Genomic DNA, 20,961 nt, shown 5'->3' on the forward strand with positions numbered 1-20,961 from the left:
AGTCCCACCCACAAATGACAACAAACAAGGATGCCTACTGGGTGATAATACTACAAGCATAGGACTCAGAGCCCTGAACAAGGTTAAATAAAGGCCAGGAACTACCTGCCACAAGAAGTAAATAACTGATCAGAACAGAGCATTCTGGGAGGAAACAGGGAGAGGGTGGAGGGGCTGAAGGGGACAAATGAAATAACTGTTCAGCATTATGAGAATGTCTGTCACAATTTACATTACTCGCTTTATTGCTATTTGACAAAATAGCAGTTAATGTATCACTTAACTGTGTACAAGCCTGGATGCATGCATGTGTGCTGGAGTGTGCAAAGCATGACCAGTGTGTTGAGCTTATAGTTACATGTATGTCAGCAGTCACCAGCATATAAAAGAGGCCTCACTGACCTCACTGAAAATGAAGTTTAAAATATACATGACTTATCATGGATATCTTACTGCACTGCTATATATGTTGTAAAACATTACAAATAAATAAATAAAGATAAGTAAAAGAAAACCACATAAATAAAAAATTAAAGCAAAACAAATACAATAAAACAGCCATCAATGCAACTTTGCTAAAAATCTACATTTCCCAGATGTGATGCTGATGATGCCAAGTTAACCAGTAAGCGTATTTGTTCATCTCATTAGAAAGTATCTTTCTTTCCCTTACCTTTATCAACAGATCCTCTCTGCTTTGCCTGGAGATAGGACACATACTCATCCAGCTCTCTCAACCTTTAAGACACACAAAAAATATGCAAATGAAAACACCAATTCAGCTTTTATTTCCTTTTTCTTCATTGAAAACAAGAAACAATCACCAGTCCACTTTTCCCACGCTGTCCTCACCAAGAAAGGTTCAATCTCTATTATCAGAATTTGCTTAACAACAAAACACATATACACATCAAAATACCAACTTCATCACACACACACACACAAAACCATTTCTTCAGTAAAAGCTATAAAATGAATTTAATAACTCACAATAATGATAGCATGATACCATTTGTACTGTCATGATTTGTTCTGCCATTTGCTAAATACTGCTTTAGTACTTGACAAAAAAAACCAACAGGCTGATCAGTAGACACAAATAATATCCGTGCCTTATTTTCAGCACACTCCTGGAGGAGTCTCTCAATCTCCACTCAGTCTCTCAATTTAAAGACTTAATCAAGGCTTGTCAAGAGTTGGGCAATTGCATTCTAAAAACCTCACTCAAGACTGAAATCAAGGCTGGTCAAGAGTTGGGGCAATTTCATTCTAAAAAAAAAAAAAAAAAAGCCAAACTCAAAATCCAAATCCATCACTCTCTTCTTTTCGAGTTCTCTTTACAAATCTGTCAATTACTACTGAACACAAATTATTGCCTCAATAGAGCTACTGCATGCTTTGATAGTAAACAACAGCCACAGAGATTGCAGACACTAAACAATCAAAATCATTATAAACTATTTCTAACAGAAAGAGTATCACACACACCTACACTCCTATTCAAATGTAAGTCACACTCAAAGTTAAGACACATAATAGTTTCCTTACTTTTCTACTAAATCTTCCTTGCTCAGTTTTCCAAGGTCATCGATGTCGAGGCGAAGCTGGAACCAAAGAAAGAAAAAAAAAGAGTAAAAACATGTTCCATGATTTTGTTTCAAGCTGTTTGTGGCTGTTGCAGAACATGTACAGCCATTATATAAAGCCAGGTGATGCAAAATCTTTTCTTTAATACTTAAAATGATAAATTAAGTCAAATGATTACTTTTAAATGATTCAGACCAAGAAAACTTTTAAAAATATCACCATCACCTGAAATGTACCAAAATAACAAATCCACAATCTTCAATTATCCATATTTTATGCAGTCTCTACCACTATTTAGCATATATATATGAATCACATAAGTTGTTCCGTTCTCCACTCCTCGTCCAACATAATAATTCTGATTCAGCTAAATGACAAAAGCAATGAATGTCTAGCAACAAATTATTCACTTTGATAATGGTAATTGCTTTTTTTTCTTTCAAAACCTGCTTAAAGTGAGTAAAACATGCGTAAGGGCACAATCATCAGAATCTGACAGTCAAGAAATGCAACTGACCCTAACCCAAACAGTACTCAAGGTGCACATGTTCAGATGCAACATCACATGAAAACAGACTTACACTCCTGCATCCTACCTAACATGACACAAGCAATGCACAAGGCATTTTTCCCTATAGCTGGTCAAGACAGAAGGAATCCTACTAAAAGTAGTGCTGAAAACTATTTCTATTTTCAACACAGATGTATTCACCAGAATCAGCAGAGCTTTGCTACATAACATAATCTACAAAGTTTCAGTTTCAGTTATTCTACAAAAATCCATTAAGACAATTCCCATGAACCATAATGTAAAAAATTTCCAAAACCATACGAATAAAAAAAATATACAAGCACCATATTTTAGAATTTTCAGCAATTATACGACTTCCTCTTTCATTACAGCCAAATCATCATGACATGCAACAGATCCCATAAAAATGTTCAACTAGCATACCATGGTAATGGCTTTTGGAAACATCTATTTTGACCACACTGTTTCTCAAAGCAGAGAAAACCTGTTGTTTAAACAACCACTCCCAATGGGACTCACTGAGACAGAGTGTTGATCACACTTTAAAAGGTATATAATAATAACCAGAAATGACAATGTCAGCTTTTCCACCATCTTATTTTCATTTCTAACACTGGCAAAGATGGTCTAATTTTAACAGCAGACGAGTACTTACATTTTTCAAGAAGTGTCAGGTGTGGCATTTTGCTCATTATTTCACATAATGGAGAAACATCTAATGACCGAATCACTGATTTACACAAACAAAAACCTGTGAGTAATATAATGATGAAACTTACTGTACAACTAGATGTATTATATATACATACTAGCATAAGGGCTTATAGTATACAGCAAAATCCAGAACAAAATAAAATGTCAATACTAAGATATTTGACTTACCCTCTTTGGTGATGGTGGCCCTTCAGACATTTGATCCTGAAACAAATCAATACCAATCAACAAAACAAAATTAAGCTGCAGTACATATAATATATCTGACAAACTACTAAAACGAAAATAAATATAGATTTTACTTATTACTATCAACTATGCATTATTGTTTGCTTCAAAATTATATGCAGACATAACTTCACCATATTCAAAATAAATCTGATTTACAAAAGTCTATCTCTATGGATACATAAATGACATACAAACTATACAGGTAATTGAAAAATCTGTTTTTCACATCCAGAAAAAATAACTGAAAATCATTAAAGCAAAAAATATTCTTCACATTTAATGTAACTGAGCAACTTATAAGACAAACTTGAATACTTTCCACCATTAAATGGAAAATTTTCAGTTTTCAAGGAAAAACCTCTGCCTACTTTCTGTTTAATTTAATACAATGACGACTCCATCTTTCACAAAGAACTATAAAAGAACAACTTTTTGTTTTCTTTCATTTCAATAGGATTTCCCTTCTAAATAATATAAAATGTTCAAGATATTCTCCGTAAAAGATGTACTCTGCATAATTAAAAAATACTACCTAATCAACCAATAAAAACACGACGTTAATGATAAATAAACTAACAATGACCATTGAGGAAAATAAATCAAATAGAAAGAAAGAATATATATAATTCACAAAACCTAAAATTCTTGATATTACAACTAGCTGTTTCAAAGGTTTAAGTTTACAACCAAAAAGAAACACAACTAAAAGAGCTATTTACCTAGATTAATAACAAAGACTGCCCAAGAAGCTATCTACCAGCATGTATTTTTTGACAAAGATTTTCTTGTTGATAAAATGTTAAAGATAGTCTTCACCAAACAAAATCAATTTTCTCGTTCTTGAACCACAATCATTTGCCACCTGCTACTCACATCAATAGTAGCTCATTTGCTGTGATCAGTGTTGTTTTAAAACTATTTATCCAAATGATTATGAAGATAAACCTTGTAAAAATACGTTATTACACCACATCATTATGACACCACATCATATGACTTTGAGGTGGCAGTTTCTTGGTATCTTACTTCCTGCTATGTCAATCTTTTTACTTCCTGTTTTGCTTAGAATGGTAACCTCAGCTAAATTTTTGTGGTTACAGTTGGTTAAAGACTTAAACCTAGAGTTTAAGCAACTCATTTGTTGCTAAATAATAACTGGCTTATTTTTTGTTGTTTGACTCCTACTTTTGTAAGAGATTTAGAAAGAACTAGCTTTTGCTGCAGGATACATACACTTCAAGGAAAGCCTACTTTCTGTTTCACTTTGATTTCATTCCTTTTTGTTGTTGTTGATCGTTTTGTTTTTGTTTTGTTTCCCTGTGTGTGTGTGTGTGTGTGTGTGTGTGTGTGTGTGTGTGTGTGTGTGTGTGTGTGCATGTGCATATGTGTGTGTTTTCTTTTTTAACTGTTTTATATTTTCTTTGCTGGAACTGTTCTGCTATAGAAACAAAAAGAAGAAAGAAATAATAATATATATTGAGAAGCAGGATATCACAAAAACTGATTTATTGATCATGTCCATGTTATCTGTGCAGCAATAGGGACCTTCAGTTAATAATCAGACGTCTCTGGTGATGACTGGAACAGTTTACCTCATTATCTCCGCCACTCTCCCTCACTTCAATTCTTCATAACTGGTCTGAAAACACCTATTTTAGAAAACATTTATGGTCAGACCTACCACACCTTTCTATTCTAATGATATTCAGTTATAAGCCATACAAACTCTGTGACAGTGTGTGTCGTGTGTGTGTGTAACTAAGTTGTGAAACAAACTACAAAGAGGTTTTTCAATCTATCTTCTGGGGACGACAAATAACAGAGAAAATACTCAGCTAGCTTACACTCAAGGTAATTAAGTGATAGAAGAAATATACCCACAAATTCCCCCAAAAAAGGAAGTTTCACCTCATCACTTTAATGCATTCATTTTCCCAAAAAGAATGTATTGTTGATTTTATGTTTGTAATTTAGGGATCACTGGTTCAGAACCTAGACCAAATTTCCAAAGTCATAAATAATAACTGATATTGTGATAAACGTGATTAGAATTTAAGACTCAGAGCGTAGTGAAGACAACAGAATCTACTGAACTCAAAAAGGTTAACAAAACTAATAGTAATAAGCTCATAAACATAAACAAGATTTGTAAATGATTAATGACCACAGGAATTACTAAGAGAAAATTTAATTTCTTGAAAACTGGAAAATGAAGTCAAAACATGTTAAAATCTTTTTAGAACATACAAAAATTATATATAATATCATGTTAATTATTTAACCCATTCAACCCTGGGGAACGTACAGCCTCAACAGGCTTCCCTGCCATTTTGATGTGGAAAAACTCAAAAGATATACTGGTATTGACCCTTTTCCCTTAAAACTGACACATGTGAACACAGTCGTAAATACTGTAGCAGTTAGTTCCCTTTGCCTGCATATGCTGGAAAGCTGAAACTGTTTTCATGCAACAAATTTTGACACCCTAGCAATGCTCAGGCACTGGGTTCAAAACTACAGTGTTCTTTTCTCTTTCTGCACCTCACAAAATGATCAACAGAATTTTCTCCTATTTCATGAGTTCAGTGAAAAGCACAAAGTCAAAACAACATTGTTTCTCCAACATTTGATCTGCCATTTAATATTCTGAAGATAATAAAATGCATCCCAATATTCCCAAACGCTGTGTAGAAAAACATGCTACAAACACACTGCATTAAAAAAATAAATAAATTAAAAAAAAATCAGTAGTATCTGGATCACACAAAAAAGGTATCAAAATATTCAAATGGACCAAGTCAACACAATTCTTTTACATACATGCACATATGTAATGTAAGCACACATGTTAAAACAAAAGCTCTTTCTGACACACACATAATATCTTAAATCCTAGATGACATTCAACAAACTAAAGTTAAATGATGACAAAACAGAAGCTATGATTATTTCCTCTGCAAGAATGTCCACATCTACTTCTTTTCCTGCCTCTATTGTGGTTGGTGATGCCACAGTTCAGTTTTCTAAATCAGCAAGGAACCTTGGAGTCGTTTTTGACTCAAACCTTAGCACGCATGCTCATGTAGTAAATCTGATACGCTTAGTCAATTGTGAACTTTGACGCATCAACTCTATCCGTCAGTACCTTTCTGTTGAAGCTACTAAAACTCTTATTTCTGCTTTTGTGCTGTCATGAATCGACAACTGTAATTCTATTCTCGTAGGCTGTCCACATAATATTATTCAGCGAATTCAAAAACTTCAAAACAATGCTGCCTGTCTGACTCAAAGTCCCACGTACTGATCACATTTCTCCTCACCTCCGCACTCTACATTGGCTGCCCATTGAAGCGAGAATTAAATACAAAGTTGCATGTCTCTGCTATTCTGCTTTCAACTCCGCAGAACCTACATATCTTTCTGACCTTCAGTGTTTACACTCTCGCAAGATATCTCTGCTCTTCTTGACTGTTACCTTTTGAAACTTCGTGTCAACACAAGAACCTATAGTGAATGTTCTTTCTTCTTTGCTGCTCCTCACATCTGGAACAAGCCTCATCATATCTGTGCATCTGATTATATTTCTGCTTTTCGCTCATCACTAAAAACTCATCTTTTTAAAACCTATCTATGAGCACTCTCGGCTTCCTTGTTCTCCAACACCAGTGTAACCACCCATGTCAGCTCACTTTGGATGTATGTAGAGTGGGAAAGGGAGAGTGTGTATGGGGGGGAGGTGGGGGGGGGCAGGGAGGGGTGATGGTGGTGGGGGTTGAGAGAGTGGTCATGAATGTTTTATGTAACTTGTAATATTTTTCTTTCATGTAAAGCACCCTGAGCTCTTAGATATATAAATGTACATTATTATCATTATTAATATAATACTCAGTCAAATATATACAATAATACTCAGTCAAATATATACAATCAGGCTTTCCACTAACCAAAAACTATCACAGTATCAGTATTTTACAGATTTTGAGTCTGACTCAGTGACTGTGATCCAAGATGATAGTTCATGAGAATCATTAATGTTGAGATAAACACAGCAGTGCTGAAAAAGCATGTTTCAACAGTTCTATGATTTCTTAGGAGTTCCAGTTGGCTTATTGACTTTGTTTCAGTTTCAGTTTCAAGGTGGTGAAACAGGCTTGCTCATTAATAGGAAAAAAGTCATTTATCAAGGGCAAATTTTAACAGCAAACATTGTGAATGCTGAAGCCTCAAATTATAAACAGTAACAGATAATTATTAGCTGCAAGACCTTCAATGCACGGGCTTTTTAATCCAGAAAGGAAGCTGCACACAATGACCCTTCAACTTCCTTTCATTATGTCCCTTTGGTCCCTTTTCTCCACAGTCGTGTGTTACTTCCCTTCCATGGTTTCTGAATCAAGAAGAGACGGTCTTTTCAGGTGCCGTCACAAAGAAAAAACCAAAAATAAAAATAATCACACCCAGGAAACAAAAACCTGGGAAAATAGTGAAAAAGGCTGACATTTGATAGTTAGATCACATTCTGCACATGGCAAATAATAAATATGAAAAAGAAATCAGAACCAGAACTCTATTTCTAATATTCCATTCTATACATCTTGTTGAAACACATACAAGCCATTTCCCCTCTGCATACTTTTATTTCACCGTGTTGACCTGAAAATCTTCACTGAAAGAAAATCAAGGATTCGAAACAATATGATATAAATATCAGTGATTTAGTAATCGCATGACCACAGCCCAATCCAGTCTAGCTATTATTCCGAATGAAAGATGGCGGTTTCTTACTTCCTGCTTTAATTTCTAGTTTTAAAGGTAGTAATAACACCATACACTTACCTACAAATGTACAATGTTAAAAGATGTTGCAATAAGCAAAACTGCTCGCTTAAAAAAAATGAGGAATATACAATGACCGCTTCACTTTGAGATGGAACAACCCTCCGTTACGCAGGGAACACCGCCATGTGATACAAATATGCAAATTAGATGCTTGCTCGTTTTTCGTTACTTTTATGTTTAGAGCATGTTTCTTACTAATTACCACTTGAATATGTTCAAAGTAAAATGATAAAATGCAGCGATTGTCGTGAATAAAATGTAAACATACAAACGGAAATTCAAATAAACAATCACGGGCTTCGAGATTGAGTCAACCTGTATGACCTTCACCTCTCCATTCTGTGTGAAAATGCTGTCTGCTGCTAGAAACGCTGGAAGAAGGTTTGTGCAAGTTATTTAAGTTTCGTTTCAGTGACATGAGAAAAAACGGCGTGTGCAACAAATCATTTTATTCTGTTTTCCTCATTTATACTTGTATGATGTATGTCAACCGAATTCAATCCTGCTTTGAAGATGTCGTTCTCAAAAGCTCACAAACCAGTCTCATGTTCTTCACACACGGCATTGCGTCTGGTTGCACTGATCTAAAAATAGGGTTAATTTTGATTGTCCTGGTCGAGGTCATGGGCTGTAATAATTCCTGTGCGCATACACACGGAGGATAAACCAGAGGATATTCCGAATCCATATCATTCAACCCCGATTTACCAAGTGTATAACTGAATAACTCAGTTAATAGAAGAGAAGGAATCTGTAGATATATATTTAGACTTTAAAAAAGCTTTCCGCTTTCCACTCTGTACCACACATTATAGGTTATTATCAAAGTTAGAGGCTTATGGGATAAATGGCAATATCATGAAATGGATAAAGGCTTTCTTGGTAGGGAGAAGTCAGAAGGTAAGGGTTGGAAATAGTTTCTCACCAGATGTGCAAGTATTGAGCGGAATTCCTGAAGGTAGTATTTTAGGGCCAACTTTATTCACAATATTTATAAATGACCTCCCAGACTATGTTAGTAGTTGGTGCAAAATATTTGCCGATGAAACTAAAATTTATGATAAAACCCAAAATTCCTTCAAATGCAAAATGATCTAAACAACCTACAAAATTGGTCAAACATGTGGAATCTATATTTTAATGTATTTAAATGTAAAGTACTACACTTAGGAAAGAATAATCCAAAAAAGAATTATATAATGAAAATTGATGGCACAAATACTAATGTTATTTCAGAATGCAATGAAGAAAAAGACCTGGGAGTAATATTTGATGAAAATTTTTCTTTTGATGGCCACATTCAGGCTGTGATAAATAAAGCTAATAAAGTATTGGGTATTATTAAGAGAACATTTACATTTATGGATAAAACATTTTTGTCAACCTCGATAAAACAATTGTTCGGCCAATTTTGGAATATGGTAATATAATTTGGTATCCCAGACTAATAAGACAGTCTAAAGCAGTTGAACAGGTGCAAAAGAGAGCAACTAAAATGGTACCAGAGTTAAGAGATTCGGACTGCCAAAACCGTTTGAGACAACTAAACTTGCATTCACAAAAATACAGAAGATATAGAGGAGACATGATACAAGTATTCAAGATAATTAATAAAATGGTTGACACTGACCCCTGCACCTTCTTTTCTACTAACAAACTCCATGTTACCAGAGGTTCAAATACTAACCTTTTCACAAAATTTTGCAGAACAAATATTCGTAAGTTTTCTTTTAGCTTTAGAGCAGTTAAAGGATGGAATGCACTGAATAATTCAACAAAAACAGGTATAACTATTGACCAGTTCAAGAATCTTCTAAACAGTGACTCTAAATCATTAATAAAACCATTCGATTTTGATGAATGAACATTTAAAAAATTTCATACGCATGTACGCAACCCTAAACTATTTCTATATTAAGAAGGGGCGTTGAAAAGCCAAAAAGGCTTTTCAAAAAGTCCCAAATCCTGTACCTGTACCTGTATCTAATAGTACTCGAGATCTTAGTTATGAGGAGCGCCTGGCTCTTTTTAATATGCCTAGCCTAGAGTTTAGAAGATTAAGAGGTGATCTCATTGAAGTATACAAGATCATGCACAATATTTATGATCCTTGCACCACCTCTTCCTTGTTTATTATGGCTAACTACGATAAAACTCGAAGACACAACTTCAAAATAAACAAAACTAATTTCGTAACTAACCAGTTCTGCAAGTTTTTTTACTAACCATATCATAAATCTGTGGAATAACCTTTCCTATGACACCATCAATGCACCATCGGTAAACGCCTTCAAAAATCACATTGACAAAAAGTTTAAGGACCATGTATTTTCCACAGTTAAATCTTTATTGAGCTGTAGATAAATGTAGTATACACTATGCCTGATTTAAGCAAGGGTCTGTTCACAACAAGTGATCCAAAAGCACATAAATGGACACTGATTATGAGGGCAAAAGGCTTTTAGCCTATAGCCAAACATTTCTGTGATTAATGATATCGGTGCCTCGTCCACGGCTCAAAACTTCCAACCATTCGCAAAAAGAACTAAATCCAAAATTTGTATAAAATATTTAATGTTACGTCTTTTCATGGTGATGTTAGATAAGGAGGAACAGTATCAGTATCAGTAGCTCAAGGAGGCGTCACTGCATTCGGTCAAATCCATATGATATATGGTACACCACATCTGCCAAGCAGATGCCAGACCGGCATCATAACACAACGCGCTTAGTCAGGCCTTGAGAAAAAAATAATTAAAACAATAAAATAACAATGCAAGAGAGGCAAGGCCTTCAAGACTCACTTGTGATACACTTAAAAAAAAAAAATTCCAAGCTTTTTATGTATTGAGTATAATTTAAAAATGTAATGTTTAAGATGAGAAAGATCAGTTTAAAGCAAATTAAGTCCCCTAGCATTAATTACAGAGTAATTTCCCTTTTTTACTATCTGCACCAAAACGTTTGCAAAATATATAAAACTTCCATGCTTAGCAAAAGAAGTTCCTGTTTGAACAAAAAATGATAATAATGACTGCTCTTGTTGTTGGATCAGAATATCAGATCAAAGTGCCAAGTGTAGAGAATACAAAAAATATAAATATAACAGTAAATACAGTTTGCATATAATTAGGCTTCTTTTTTTTTTTTTTTTTTCTTTTTTTCTTTCTTTTTTTGTGCCCATCCCAGAGGTGCAATATTGTTTTAAACAAGATGACTGGAAAGAACTGAATTTTTCCTATTTTATGCCTAATTTGGTGTCAACTGACAAAGTATTTGTGAGAAAATGTCAATGTTACAGTTTACCACGGACACACAGACACACACACACACACACACACACAGAGACAACCGAACACCGGGTTAAAACATAGACTCACTTTGTTTACACAAGTGAGTCAAAAATAACTGCTCGCAGTTCTGTTGTTGAGGGTGCACAGCAATGTTTGAGCTTTTGCTGGATTGATGGAAGATCCTGTGTCCTTGCACCATTGAGCGATATTGTTCAGTTGTTTCTGGACGGCTTCAGTTCTTTCTTGAGTATCTTTCAAAGTTTTGAAGACCAGGCCATCATCCGCAAGAGTAAGCGCCTGAGCTGCTTCTTCTTCTTCCTCGTTCGCCTCCTAGTAGATGAGCAGCCTGGTGTCCTCGATGAAGGCTGCCATCCGTCACAGCTCCTCCAGGGTGCCGTACAGTTTGGCTTCCACTGCTGTTGGTGTTGGCCAGTACTTCCTCCTGGATGCTGCATGCGTCCTACTGTCTTGAAAGATGTGGTCGGTTGTCATTGGTCCCTCACCACAAGGGCACTCTCCACTCTGTCCAATGCCTGTGTGCATGTGGTGGAGCAGGCGGTTGTGTCCAGTCCTCAGGCGGAAGATCTTGACCTGTTCCCATCGTTCCAGCAAATGGTATCTGTCTTCTGGGTTATATTTGGGGTGCTGGAGGCGCCACTTTATTTCTTGCTGTGCCTTGATGATTGTCTTGATTTCATCGTATGACACCAGTTTGTTGGCCTGTTCTTTCTGTGCACCGTCTTTTGCCAGAATGTCCACTTTTTCGTTGCCTCTGATGCCACAGTGTGCTGGTACCCATTGTATCACCACTTTCTCCACTCTGGCACTCAGGGGCAACAAGGGCTGAAGTGAGATGGTTCTGTTCTTTGCAGAGGGAGTTCTTGAGGGCTTGGAGCACGGAGAGAGCGTCTGAGAACGCCACCACCTGCCCTGTTGTTCTTGTGGAGTTCTGCGAGACTGTTGTGGCAGCCTCACAGAGGGCTTCTGGCTCAGCTCGGAAGTTGGTGGAGTATTTTTCAGCTCGGAAGTTGGTGGAGTATTTTCCTGTTGGGATTGCAATTTCTTCATCTCCGTCTTTGTATCAGAGGAAGATTCCAGCTCTACCTTCCCTCGTTGCTTCTGTGGTGGAGCCATCTGTAAAGACATGGCTCCAGTCTTCCTGGGGGTACTGGTTGCAGATGTACTCCATGGCCAGGGCCTTCCTTTGGATGTCTGACTGTGTTTCTCTCTTCTCTACTCCGGGAATGCTGGTGACGACTGTTGGGAACACCTGCCTCTTCCAAGATGGGTGGGTGACATTTGCCAGGATAGGCTTTGCTTCGTGTTCCATCAAGACTGGGGTTTGTCTTTCAAGGCGTCTTGACTGGTGGATGGAGCTGCCTCTTGGTGGGTCTGCTCATTCTGTTGTTCATTGGATGGTTTTCAAGGCGTTTGAATTTTGCTGCCTGGATGAGGATCTTTGTGTCCCTTCTGTCCTCCAATGACTATAGCCCAGTGGTCTCCTCCATCTTCAAGATTGGGGTGGATCTCATGGCGCCAGTTATGACAGGCTGAGCTTGGTTCTGTATCTTGTTGAAATGGTCAAGGTTAGACTTTGCAGCTGATGCCCATGCTGATGTCCCGTACTCAACTACAGGTCGGACTCTCCCCATATAGAGTCTCTTTAGGATACGTTCATCAGCACCCCAGTCTGTCCCTGAAAGTTTCTTCATGATCACCAGTCTCAGCTTGGCCCTGCTACAGCATCTGGTGATCTGCTGTTTCCAAGTGAGCCTGCGGTCAAAGGTCACTCCCAGGTAGGTAGGTGTGGGTTCCTCTGCAAGCCTTTGGTTGTTCAGTGTCAGTTTCGCCTCTTGCTTCTTGCTGGATAGGCTGAAGACTGTGTAGGCTGTTTTGCTTGAGTTGACAGAGACAAGCCATTCCTTGGTCCAGTTGCTGATCTTGTTGAGCGCAGTCTGGAGGCATACCTGCGCTGTAGTGGTGTACTCTTCAGAGCACCAGAGTACCAGGTCATCTGCGTAGATCGCTCCTCTGACCCCTCTTGGCAGTTCTCTGATGATGTCATCTATGAAGATGAGGAACAGTGTTGGCGAAAGGACTCCTCCTTGTGGTACTCCCTGTCAGAGCACCTTCTTCTTGCTCTTCTGGCCCTGAATCTTGACTTGGGCTTGGCGGTTGTGTAGGTATTGGCTGATCCGAGGTGTACATCCTCCCAGACACACCACATCACCGTAGTTTGAGCCTGAGTCCGTCCTTCCAGACTTTGTTGAACACCTTCTCCATGTCAATCTTCTTTCCTTGGAATGCGTCCTCAATGCTCTGAGTGATGAATGTGATCTGGTCTTCTGTTGATCTGTGTTGGCGGAAGCCTGCCTGTTCAGGACTCAGCAGCTGATACTCCTCAAGGTGCCAGACAAGCCTAGTGTTGACAAGTCTCTCCATCAGCTTTCCTAAGCAGCTTGTAAGGCTGATTGGTCTGTAGCTGTCAGCCTTCAACTTGTCCTTTCCCTTTTTGTGAATGGGGATCATGTCTGCTTCTCTCCAACACTGTGGGACTGATCCTATCTTCCAGCTGGAGTTGAAGATTGTTAAAAGGACTGCCTTGCTCTCCATCTCAAGCGCCCGAGCTAGTCCATTGTTGTTTAAGTCTGCAAGGCCTTTCGTGTAGATGTTGTAGAGGACTGGAGAGAGCGGAGACCCTTGTGGCAGTCCCATGGATAGTTTAGAAGGTGCAGACATCCAATCTCCGAGGCATAGGACGACGGTTCTTTCCTGAAGCGCTGCTGTTATCCATCTTGTCAGTGTCAGACTTACTCCATACCTTAGTATCAGCTCCATGAGGTGTGCAAACTGGACTTTATTGTAGGCATCTTCAAGGTTGATTGCTACTGCTAGTGTTTTTTCTTTAAAAATCCTTCTTTTCCCTCATATGCGAAAGCAGCGGCATTTTCCCATGTAGACTTGACCTGTTCTGTAACCACCTTGATTTTAGGGAAAATGTGCCTGTGTTCAAGATCCCTTGCAAGTTTCCTGGCTATCATGCATTCCATGAGCTTTCTAGCAATGTTTTGCATGGTTAGGATTCGGTAGCCGCTTACCTGATGATGGTCCTTTCCTGGTTTTGGTATGGGTTTTAAGAAGCTGTGTGCCCAGTCCTCCGGCACATGTCCGTTGTGGAAACTGTTATGATACAGATTGAAAAGTTTGCTTCTGTCTTCTTCCGATAGCTTCTTGCTGTCCGAGTAGCGAACTGTCTGGCCGAGGAGCCGGTTCTTTCTTGCATTTAGCTATTGCTTCGTTTAGATCATCTATTGTCAAGTTTTCATCAGGTCCAGTCTGCATAAGGATTTGGTTTACAACAAAGAAGAAGACAACGAAGAAGAAGAACATAAATAACAATTATTTGACCTTTGTCATCGACTCTGAGTAGGTAAATTGTGGAGAAATTGCCTGAAAAACCACCGTCATAATCCCATGCTAACCTGAAAACGATGTGCTCGCTTTCCTGTACAGCTGCCAAAATTGGAATTGCAGGAAAGTGTATGATGTCGTTATCAGACTAAAAGGGGCTGTGGTGGTGGTTTTTCAGGCAACATTGGACATTACCCCATGGGTAGGAAAATGCAATCTATGAGCATGTGAGTGAGAGTGATTCTCTTCTTCTTCTTCGTTTGAGGGCTGCAACTGCCACGTTCGCTCGTATTTACACGAGTGGGCTTTTACGTGCATGTAACCCGGCCATGAAGGCAGTCTGTTCAGTATGTTCTTGTTTCCATAACCACCGATCGCTGACATGGATTAAAGGATCTTTAACATGTATATTTGATCTTCTGCCTTGTGTATACACACGAAGGGGGTTCAGGCACAAGCAGATCTGAACATATGTTGACTTGGGAGATCGGAAAAATCTTCACCCTTCACCCACCACACAGAGTTACCAAGATTCGAACTGGGGACCCTCAGATTGAAAGTCCAACGCTTTAACCACTCGCCTACTGCACCCGTCATAAGAGTGATTCAACCTGCAACAGTATACAGTAGCTATGTTGTCCTACACCACATCTGCCAGGCAGATGCCTAACCAGCAGCATAACCCAGTGCGCCTAGTCGGGCCTTGAGTGCATGCATGTGTATTTGTGTACCTGTCTGAGAGGATTTCTTCTACAGAATTTTGCCAGAGGACAACATTCGCATTGCCATAGGTTCTTAGTGCACCAACTGTATGCTCCACATGGGACCTCAGTTCATTGTCTCATCCAAGTGACCAGAGGCTTGATTTTCCAGTCAAACATGGGAGAAAGGGCAAGAGTTTGGATTCAAACCCAGACCCTCACGGGATCACCTTTGGGAAGAAAGTGGCAGAATGGTTAAGAGTCTTATCTGCCAATACAGAGAGTCTGTGAGGGTCTGGGTTGGAATCCCGCTCTTGCTTTTTCTCCCAAGTTTGACTGGAAAATCAAACTGAGCATCCAGTCATTAGGATGAGACGATATTCCAAGGCCCTGTGTGCAGCACACACTTGGCGTACTGAAAAAGAACCCATGGCAACAAGAGTGTTCTCCTCTGGCAAAATTGAGCAGAAGAAATCCACTTTGATAGGTACACAAATATGCATGCACTCAAGGCCTGTCTAAGCGTATTGGGTTGTTCAGGCATATGCTTAGCAGATGTGTAACATATATGGAATTGTCTGAAAGCAGTGATGCCTCGATCCTTGAAAAACTACCTCCTGCATCCTTCTCCATCTTTTGCCCATGTGATGATCTGAATGGAGGGGGTAATGCAAGAAAATAGCATTCCAGCTTGAAAACAGTTTGACATTCTTGCGATTATAAAAGATTTGCATACATTTTCTTGCAGTTTCCTGAAGCCGGGTGTTGCTGCACCCTTGGCTGTTCAGCTGAAACATACCTTGCCTGATCTTCCCTACGACTACAATGCCCTGGAGCCATACATTTCAGCTGACATCATGAAGCTTCATCATCAGAAGCATCATGCCACCTATGTCAACAACCTCAACGTTGCTGAAGAAAAACTGGCAGAGGCCGTGCAGAAAAGTATTTGTGATATTCTTCTTTTGTGCTCACGAGCTGGCACTCATGTTCGTTAATGTTTAAGGTGTGCTTGGCTTCTTTATTTCCAGCCATGTTAGTTGCAGTACTGTTTTGGGGGGTGTGCTTGCTGGATACGTTCATGTTTCTGTTGCTCACCGAACACTGACATGGATTACAGGTTCTTTTAACTTGCATATTTATAATCTTCAGTCCATGTGATACACATATGAAGGGGATCAAGGCACCAGCAGGTTTGCACAATTGTTGGCCTGGGAAATCAGAAAAATAACTATTATCCCAACAGGCTCAGATGCCTGGATTTGAACCCAGGACACTCAGTTCAAAAGTCCTTTGTTCTAGCCATTTTCCTATGGCACCTGCCAAGTATGTAATTAATTGTGAATAAATAAACTTGAACTCCTGATTATACCTTTTTTTAATACTGCACAAACATTGATTATCAAAGTGTGCTCACAGACATGCATGTATATGTGCAAACATGGACACATAATTATGCAGTCATAAACACATACAAACTGAGCATATGTTCACCTCAAAATATTTTGATATGAATAAGAAATGGAGGCAGTCATGATTATCCCTCAGATCGGATGAGAGCACTTAGGATATTAGATTTAGAGATTTGACATTAACCCTTTCGCTGCCAGGAAAATAAAATTTAAGTGAAATCTGTTGTATTTGCCAGGGTTTTTCACAAAAAACAGGTATAAATTTTTAAAAAATTCTGTGCTCTTTGTTATCAGAGAAAGACCCATAAAAGTATATATTTTCTGAAAGGTAAATGAATAAAGAATACAAAACACATGATGTTTTCCCATTTTATATGTATTTTAGTGACATGCTGTTGTTTTGAAATCAGTGGGGGGGGGGGTTTGGTCAGATTTTCAACTTGTTCATTACAAACATTAGTCAGGTAATTTGCACTAAAATATAATATTTTCTGGACAAATGGATATCAGCACCACAATATATATTTTTTTAAAGAGATAGATACACAGTGCATTGTGACTTCTCCAAGTGATAATATGGATGTGAGGCCATGCCCCTTCAGTCTCCAGCCCTTCTTCTTCACCCCTCTCACATGGTCACTTTATCCAGTTCTCATCAGATCATGTTGGCTGACAGCCAAGAAAATCGCTCACACTGTGTCCTGTTAATAATTTGGTCACTTCCTGTTGTCTACTACAGCTGTACAGCTGGCATCACTCACTGGTAGTCATATCTTGGCCACTCTCTTGATTGCTCCCTTTATTTTCTATCAAATCGTCCTATAAACGTTCATCATTGTCTTCAAATTTACGCTTCAATTCTTTCTGAGCATCAGCTAAAGAAAGTAATCTTGGTTGATTTATTTCCCCACAATCGCATGTCTTGAGCACGGCGTCAGTCCGACATTTTGTTGAGCGAGCAAGGAAAGGAGCCAGGCAAACACTGCTACAGTAACCCAACCAAAATGTTCAAATAAAGGACTGCCTCATGACGTAGATGGTGTTTCTAGCTATGAATAGAATCTAGAAAGATTCCCCAAGCTAAAGCTACCGGTATTTTTGTCAACGAACTGAATGCAAACAAGGGAAAAGTCAGAATATTTCGATGACGAGTGATCTCGTCATTGTGGCAGCGAAGCGTACATGCTTGCGATGACGAGCGTGGGGAGAGCAGCCCGAATTTCACACAGAAATCTGTTGTAACAAAAAAGAATATTATAATACAGCTTGTGTACATAATCTCAGTTGACTGTGGTGGGTGCTTTCTTCCAGAGGACATCCAGACAGTGATTTCCCTGCAGCCGGCACTGAAGTTCAACGGGGGCGGGCACATCAACCACAGCATTTTCTGGGAGGTGCTTGCCCCTCAGGGGGGTGGGGAGCCGACGGGCGACCTGTTGGCGCAGATCCGCCAGGACTACGGCTCCTTTGAGAACATGAAGAAGGAGCTGGTCACCTCCACAGTGGCAGTGCAGGGATCTGGCTGGGGCTGGCTGGGCTACAACCCTCAGTCCGGCCGGCTGCGAATCGCCGCCTGTGCCAACCAGGATCCTTTGCAAGCTACCACAGGTGAGTGCGGTGGGGGGGTAGAGGGGTGGGGAATGGGTGATTTCATCTTCTGTCTCATCTCTGGGAACAGTTTTGAGATGTGGGTAAAAATCTTGGGTGGTTTTCTTGCTCTTGAAGGCTGCGCATATTTTTTTAATGAACAGCGCAAGCCTCACATGCACATGTATGCATGCTCGGGTACATGCAAGCATGCACATCACACTCTCACTCTGTATGAAGAAATGCTTGTTTTTTTCACAAACATTAATGTCATGTTATATTGTTCTGTAATATTGTTGCAAAATGTCTTTAACAGAATAGCACACATGGCACACAAAATTTGTTAATCATTCTCACCCATTTTTGTCTTGATTAGATAAAATACTGGGTGCATATAGGTGAGTGTGTTGCAGAGTCTGAAAATGAAAGCTATGTAAATGATGGGATGAATGTAAACAGAAGCTGCATTCTGCTTTGCTTGCAGGTCTGGTTCCTTTGTTTGGAATTGATGTCTGGGAACATGCCTACTATCTTCAGTACAAGAACGTCAGGCCTGATTATGTCAACGCTATCTTTAATATTGTCAACTGGAACAATGTTGCTCAGCGGTTTGCTGATGCAAAAATGCAAAACTGAGCTTTCGATTGTGTGAGACATGTAAAAAATAAAAGTAAAGGTATGTTGATATAAGCAAGAAGTGAAACTGGATGAGTTGCTCTTGAAATAACAGCCTTTTTTTTTTCTTTTCTTGTGTGCTTTTGCGTGATATAGCACCATTATTTTCATGAGTCAGTTCATTATTTTTCTTCACTCTGTTGAAATTATTTTGGTGACAAAGCAGATTTGTCAAGAGAACTGTCTGATCTTTCGACACTATTTGAGGATAGTGTTATTGAATGAGTTTGTTTTTCTTCCCTTTTTTTGTTTTGATTTTGTCTGTCTGTTCTTTATTTCTCTTCAGATTTAAAATGTTTTTGTTTTTTTTATTATTGATATGTAGTTTGTTGATGGAAATGGCTTGTGAAGAATATTGGCAAGCTTTTGTTGAGCAATTTTTTTTTCTGTTTGCATTAGTTAGGTAAGTATGGAAGCATACTCATTCACACACTCACACACATGCACACATACACACACACACACACACACACACACACAGAATACATACATACATAAATGCATACCATACATACATTTATAAACAAAGCAATATGACAAACAAGATTTTAACAGTCTCAGAACATCTGTATGAGTGTGTACTCGTTACCTGGAAACAGAAATAATACATGAACACATGCATGCAAGAGGTAAACTTTTTTTTTCTTTTGCTATCAAGACTTTTGAAAGGGACAGTCAAAGAAGCAAAATTAAGAGGTGTGTTGATATATGAATTTTATGAATCGGACCATTACAGCGTAACTGATTCCAGGAGCGCTTTCTGTATTCAGTTCTTTCAACATGGAGAGTCAATACATGTGTTGGTATGTTATCAAGATTGAAAAAATCTTTTGTGCAAGTGATGCTGTTGTTATGGTTTTCATGTTATGATTTACAGTTGAGAAAAACAGCAAAGAAATAAAAAAAAAAAATCATTTGCTCAAGCAGTGTGAAGAAGTGACTGAATTTTTTGGTCAGATTTTATTGTTGTTGGTGGTGGTTGTTTTTGTTTTGTTTTGTTTTGTTTTTTATAGTATTAATGGTACTGTATATAATATGATGAATCACAGACCTAGGAAAGTTCAAGAATCCTGCATCAGTTAGGAAAAGTTGCTGTATTTTTCCACACATTCACAAGAAACAAAATTAGTTATACATTTTACTTTTCAAGAAATTTCCTGTAAAATGATGATGATAATGATAATGTACATTTTGTATAGCACCCTTTCTAAGATCCCAGGACACTTTACATGAATAATTCTCAACAGCTCATCCCTTTCCAGTATGAACTAAAATTTCCTATTAGTGAATGAGTGAGTTTTGAAAGTTTCAGAATTTGTTGGTTGTATTTTGATTGTGTACTATTCATAATTGTCTGCCATGACTTGTGTGTGGGCGTGTGGTTGTGGGTATAAGTGTGGGGGGTGTGAATAATTTTTAATGTTTGGTATCTTGTCTTCAGTTTTTCCCTTTTTGATATTTACATATGTGTACTATTTGTAAATGCCTAGGGCTTATTCTCAAGATGAGGCGTAAATGCTCATAATAATGATGATGATAATGATAATCAAGACAGTTCAGTCCCTTGCAAGTAAGAATTTTTGCAAGAGATTCAAAATGAATATTGCCTCATGAAACGTTGGTTGAAAATGCAACAAGAATGCCAAGGATTCAAACTTCATGATGACGGAGGCAATATACAGCTGAGTGGTTAAAGTGTAGGACTTTCAATCTGAGGGTCCCAGGTTTGAATCTCGATAACGGCACCTGATGGATAAAGAGTGGAGATTTTTCCTATCTCTCAGGTCAACATATGTGCAGACCTACTTGTGCCTGAACCCCCTTTTTGTGTATATGCAAGCAGATGAAATACGCATGTTAAAGATTCTGTTATCATTGTCACCATTCAGTGGGTTATGAAAACAAGAATATACCCATCATGCATTCCCCGGAAAACAGAGTATGGCTGCCTACATGGCAGGGTAAAAATGGTCATACAC

The 20,961-nt window shown here is 38.5% G+C and overlaps 2 protein-coding genes across 12 annotated transcripts in view; one reads left to right on the plus strand and one right to left on the minus strand.

The window, feature by feature from the left end:
• LOC143283134 (pre-mRNA-splicing regulator WTAP-like) overlaps positions 1-8,033 on the minus strand; it is a 50,844-nt gene extending 42,811 nt beyond the window's left edge. For 10 of the 11 annotated variants that reach the window (XR_013055354.1, XR_013055353.1, XR_013055352.1 and 7 more), the window contains exons 1-4: positions 7,901-8,033; positions 3,002-3,037; positions 1,549-1,604; positions 674-738 (exon numbers count right to left, since the gene is read on the minus strand). Coding sequence is in view for 2 of the 11 variants with exons in the window: in XM_076589274.1 (XP_076445389.1) it covers positions 674-738; positions 1,549-1,604; positions 3,002-3,031 (151 nt within the window). In the remaining 9 variants the exon portion in view is untranslated. Of the gene's footprint in view, positions 1-673; positions 739-1,548; positions 1,605-3,001; positions 3,038-3,937; positions 4,086-7,900 lie in introns of those variants that run through there. The other variant, XM_076589276.1, reaches the window with a different exon arrangement.
• A 179-nt stretch (positions 8,034-8,212) lies between these two features.
• Positions 8,213-19,481, plus strand: LOC143283135 (superoxide dismutase [Mn], mitochondrial-like). The gene is made up of 4 exons (XM_076589277.1): positions 8,213-8,284; positions 16,057-16,253; positions 18,032-18,328; positions 18,792-19,481. The coding sequence occupies exons 1-4, from the start codon at positions 8,223-8,225 to the stop codon at positions 18,941-18,943; spliced, it is 708 nt and encodes a 235-aa protein (XP_076445392.1). The 5' UTR covers positions 8,213-8,222; the 3' UTR covers positions 18,944-19,481.
• Positions 19,482-20,961: the final 1,480 nt, after the last annotated feature.

Source organism: Babylonia areolata, chromosome 6, assembly GCF_041734735.1.
Source record: "Babylonia areolata isolate BAREFJ2019XMU chromosome 6, ASM4173473v1, whole genome shotgun sequence".
NCBI classification, from domain to species: domain Eukaryota; kingdom Metazoa; phylum Mollusca; class Gastropoda; order Neogastropoda; family Buccinidae; genus Babylonia; species Babylonia areolata.

What these genes read in the sequence shown, in the direction of transcription:
- LOC143283135 (XM_076589277.1), top strand. Translation starts at nt 8,223, where the DNA reads ATGACCTTCACCTCTCCATTCTGTGTGAAAATGCTGTCTGCTGCTAGA. An exon ending in GGCAGAGGCCGTGCAGAAAA is followed by an intron (nt 16,254 to 18,031) that starts GTATTTGTGATA and finishes GCTTTCTTCCAG; the next exon opens with AGGACATCCAGACAGTGATT. An exon ending in TCCTTTGCAAGCTACCACAG is followed by an intron (nt 18,329 to 18,791) that starts GTGAGTGCGGTG and finishes CTTTGCTTGCAG; the next exon opens with GTCTGGTTCCTTTGTTTGGA.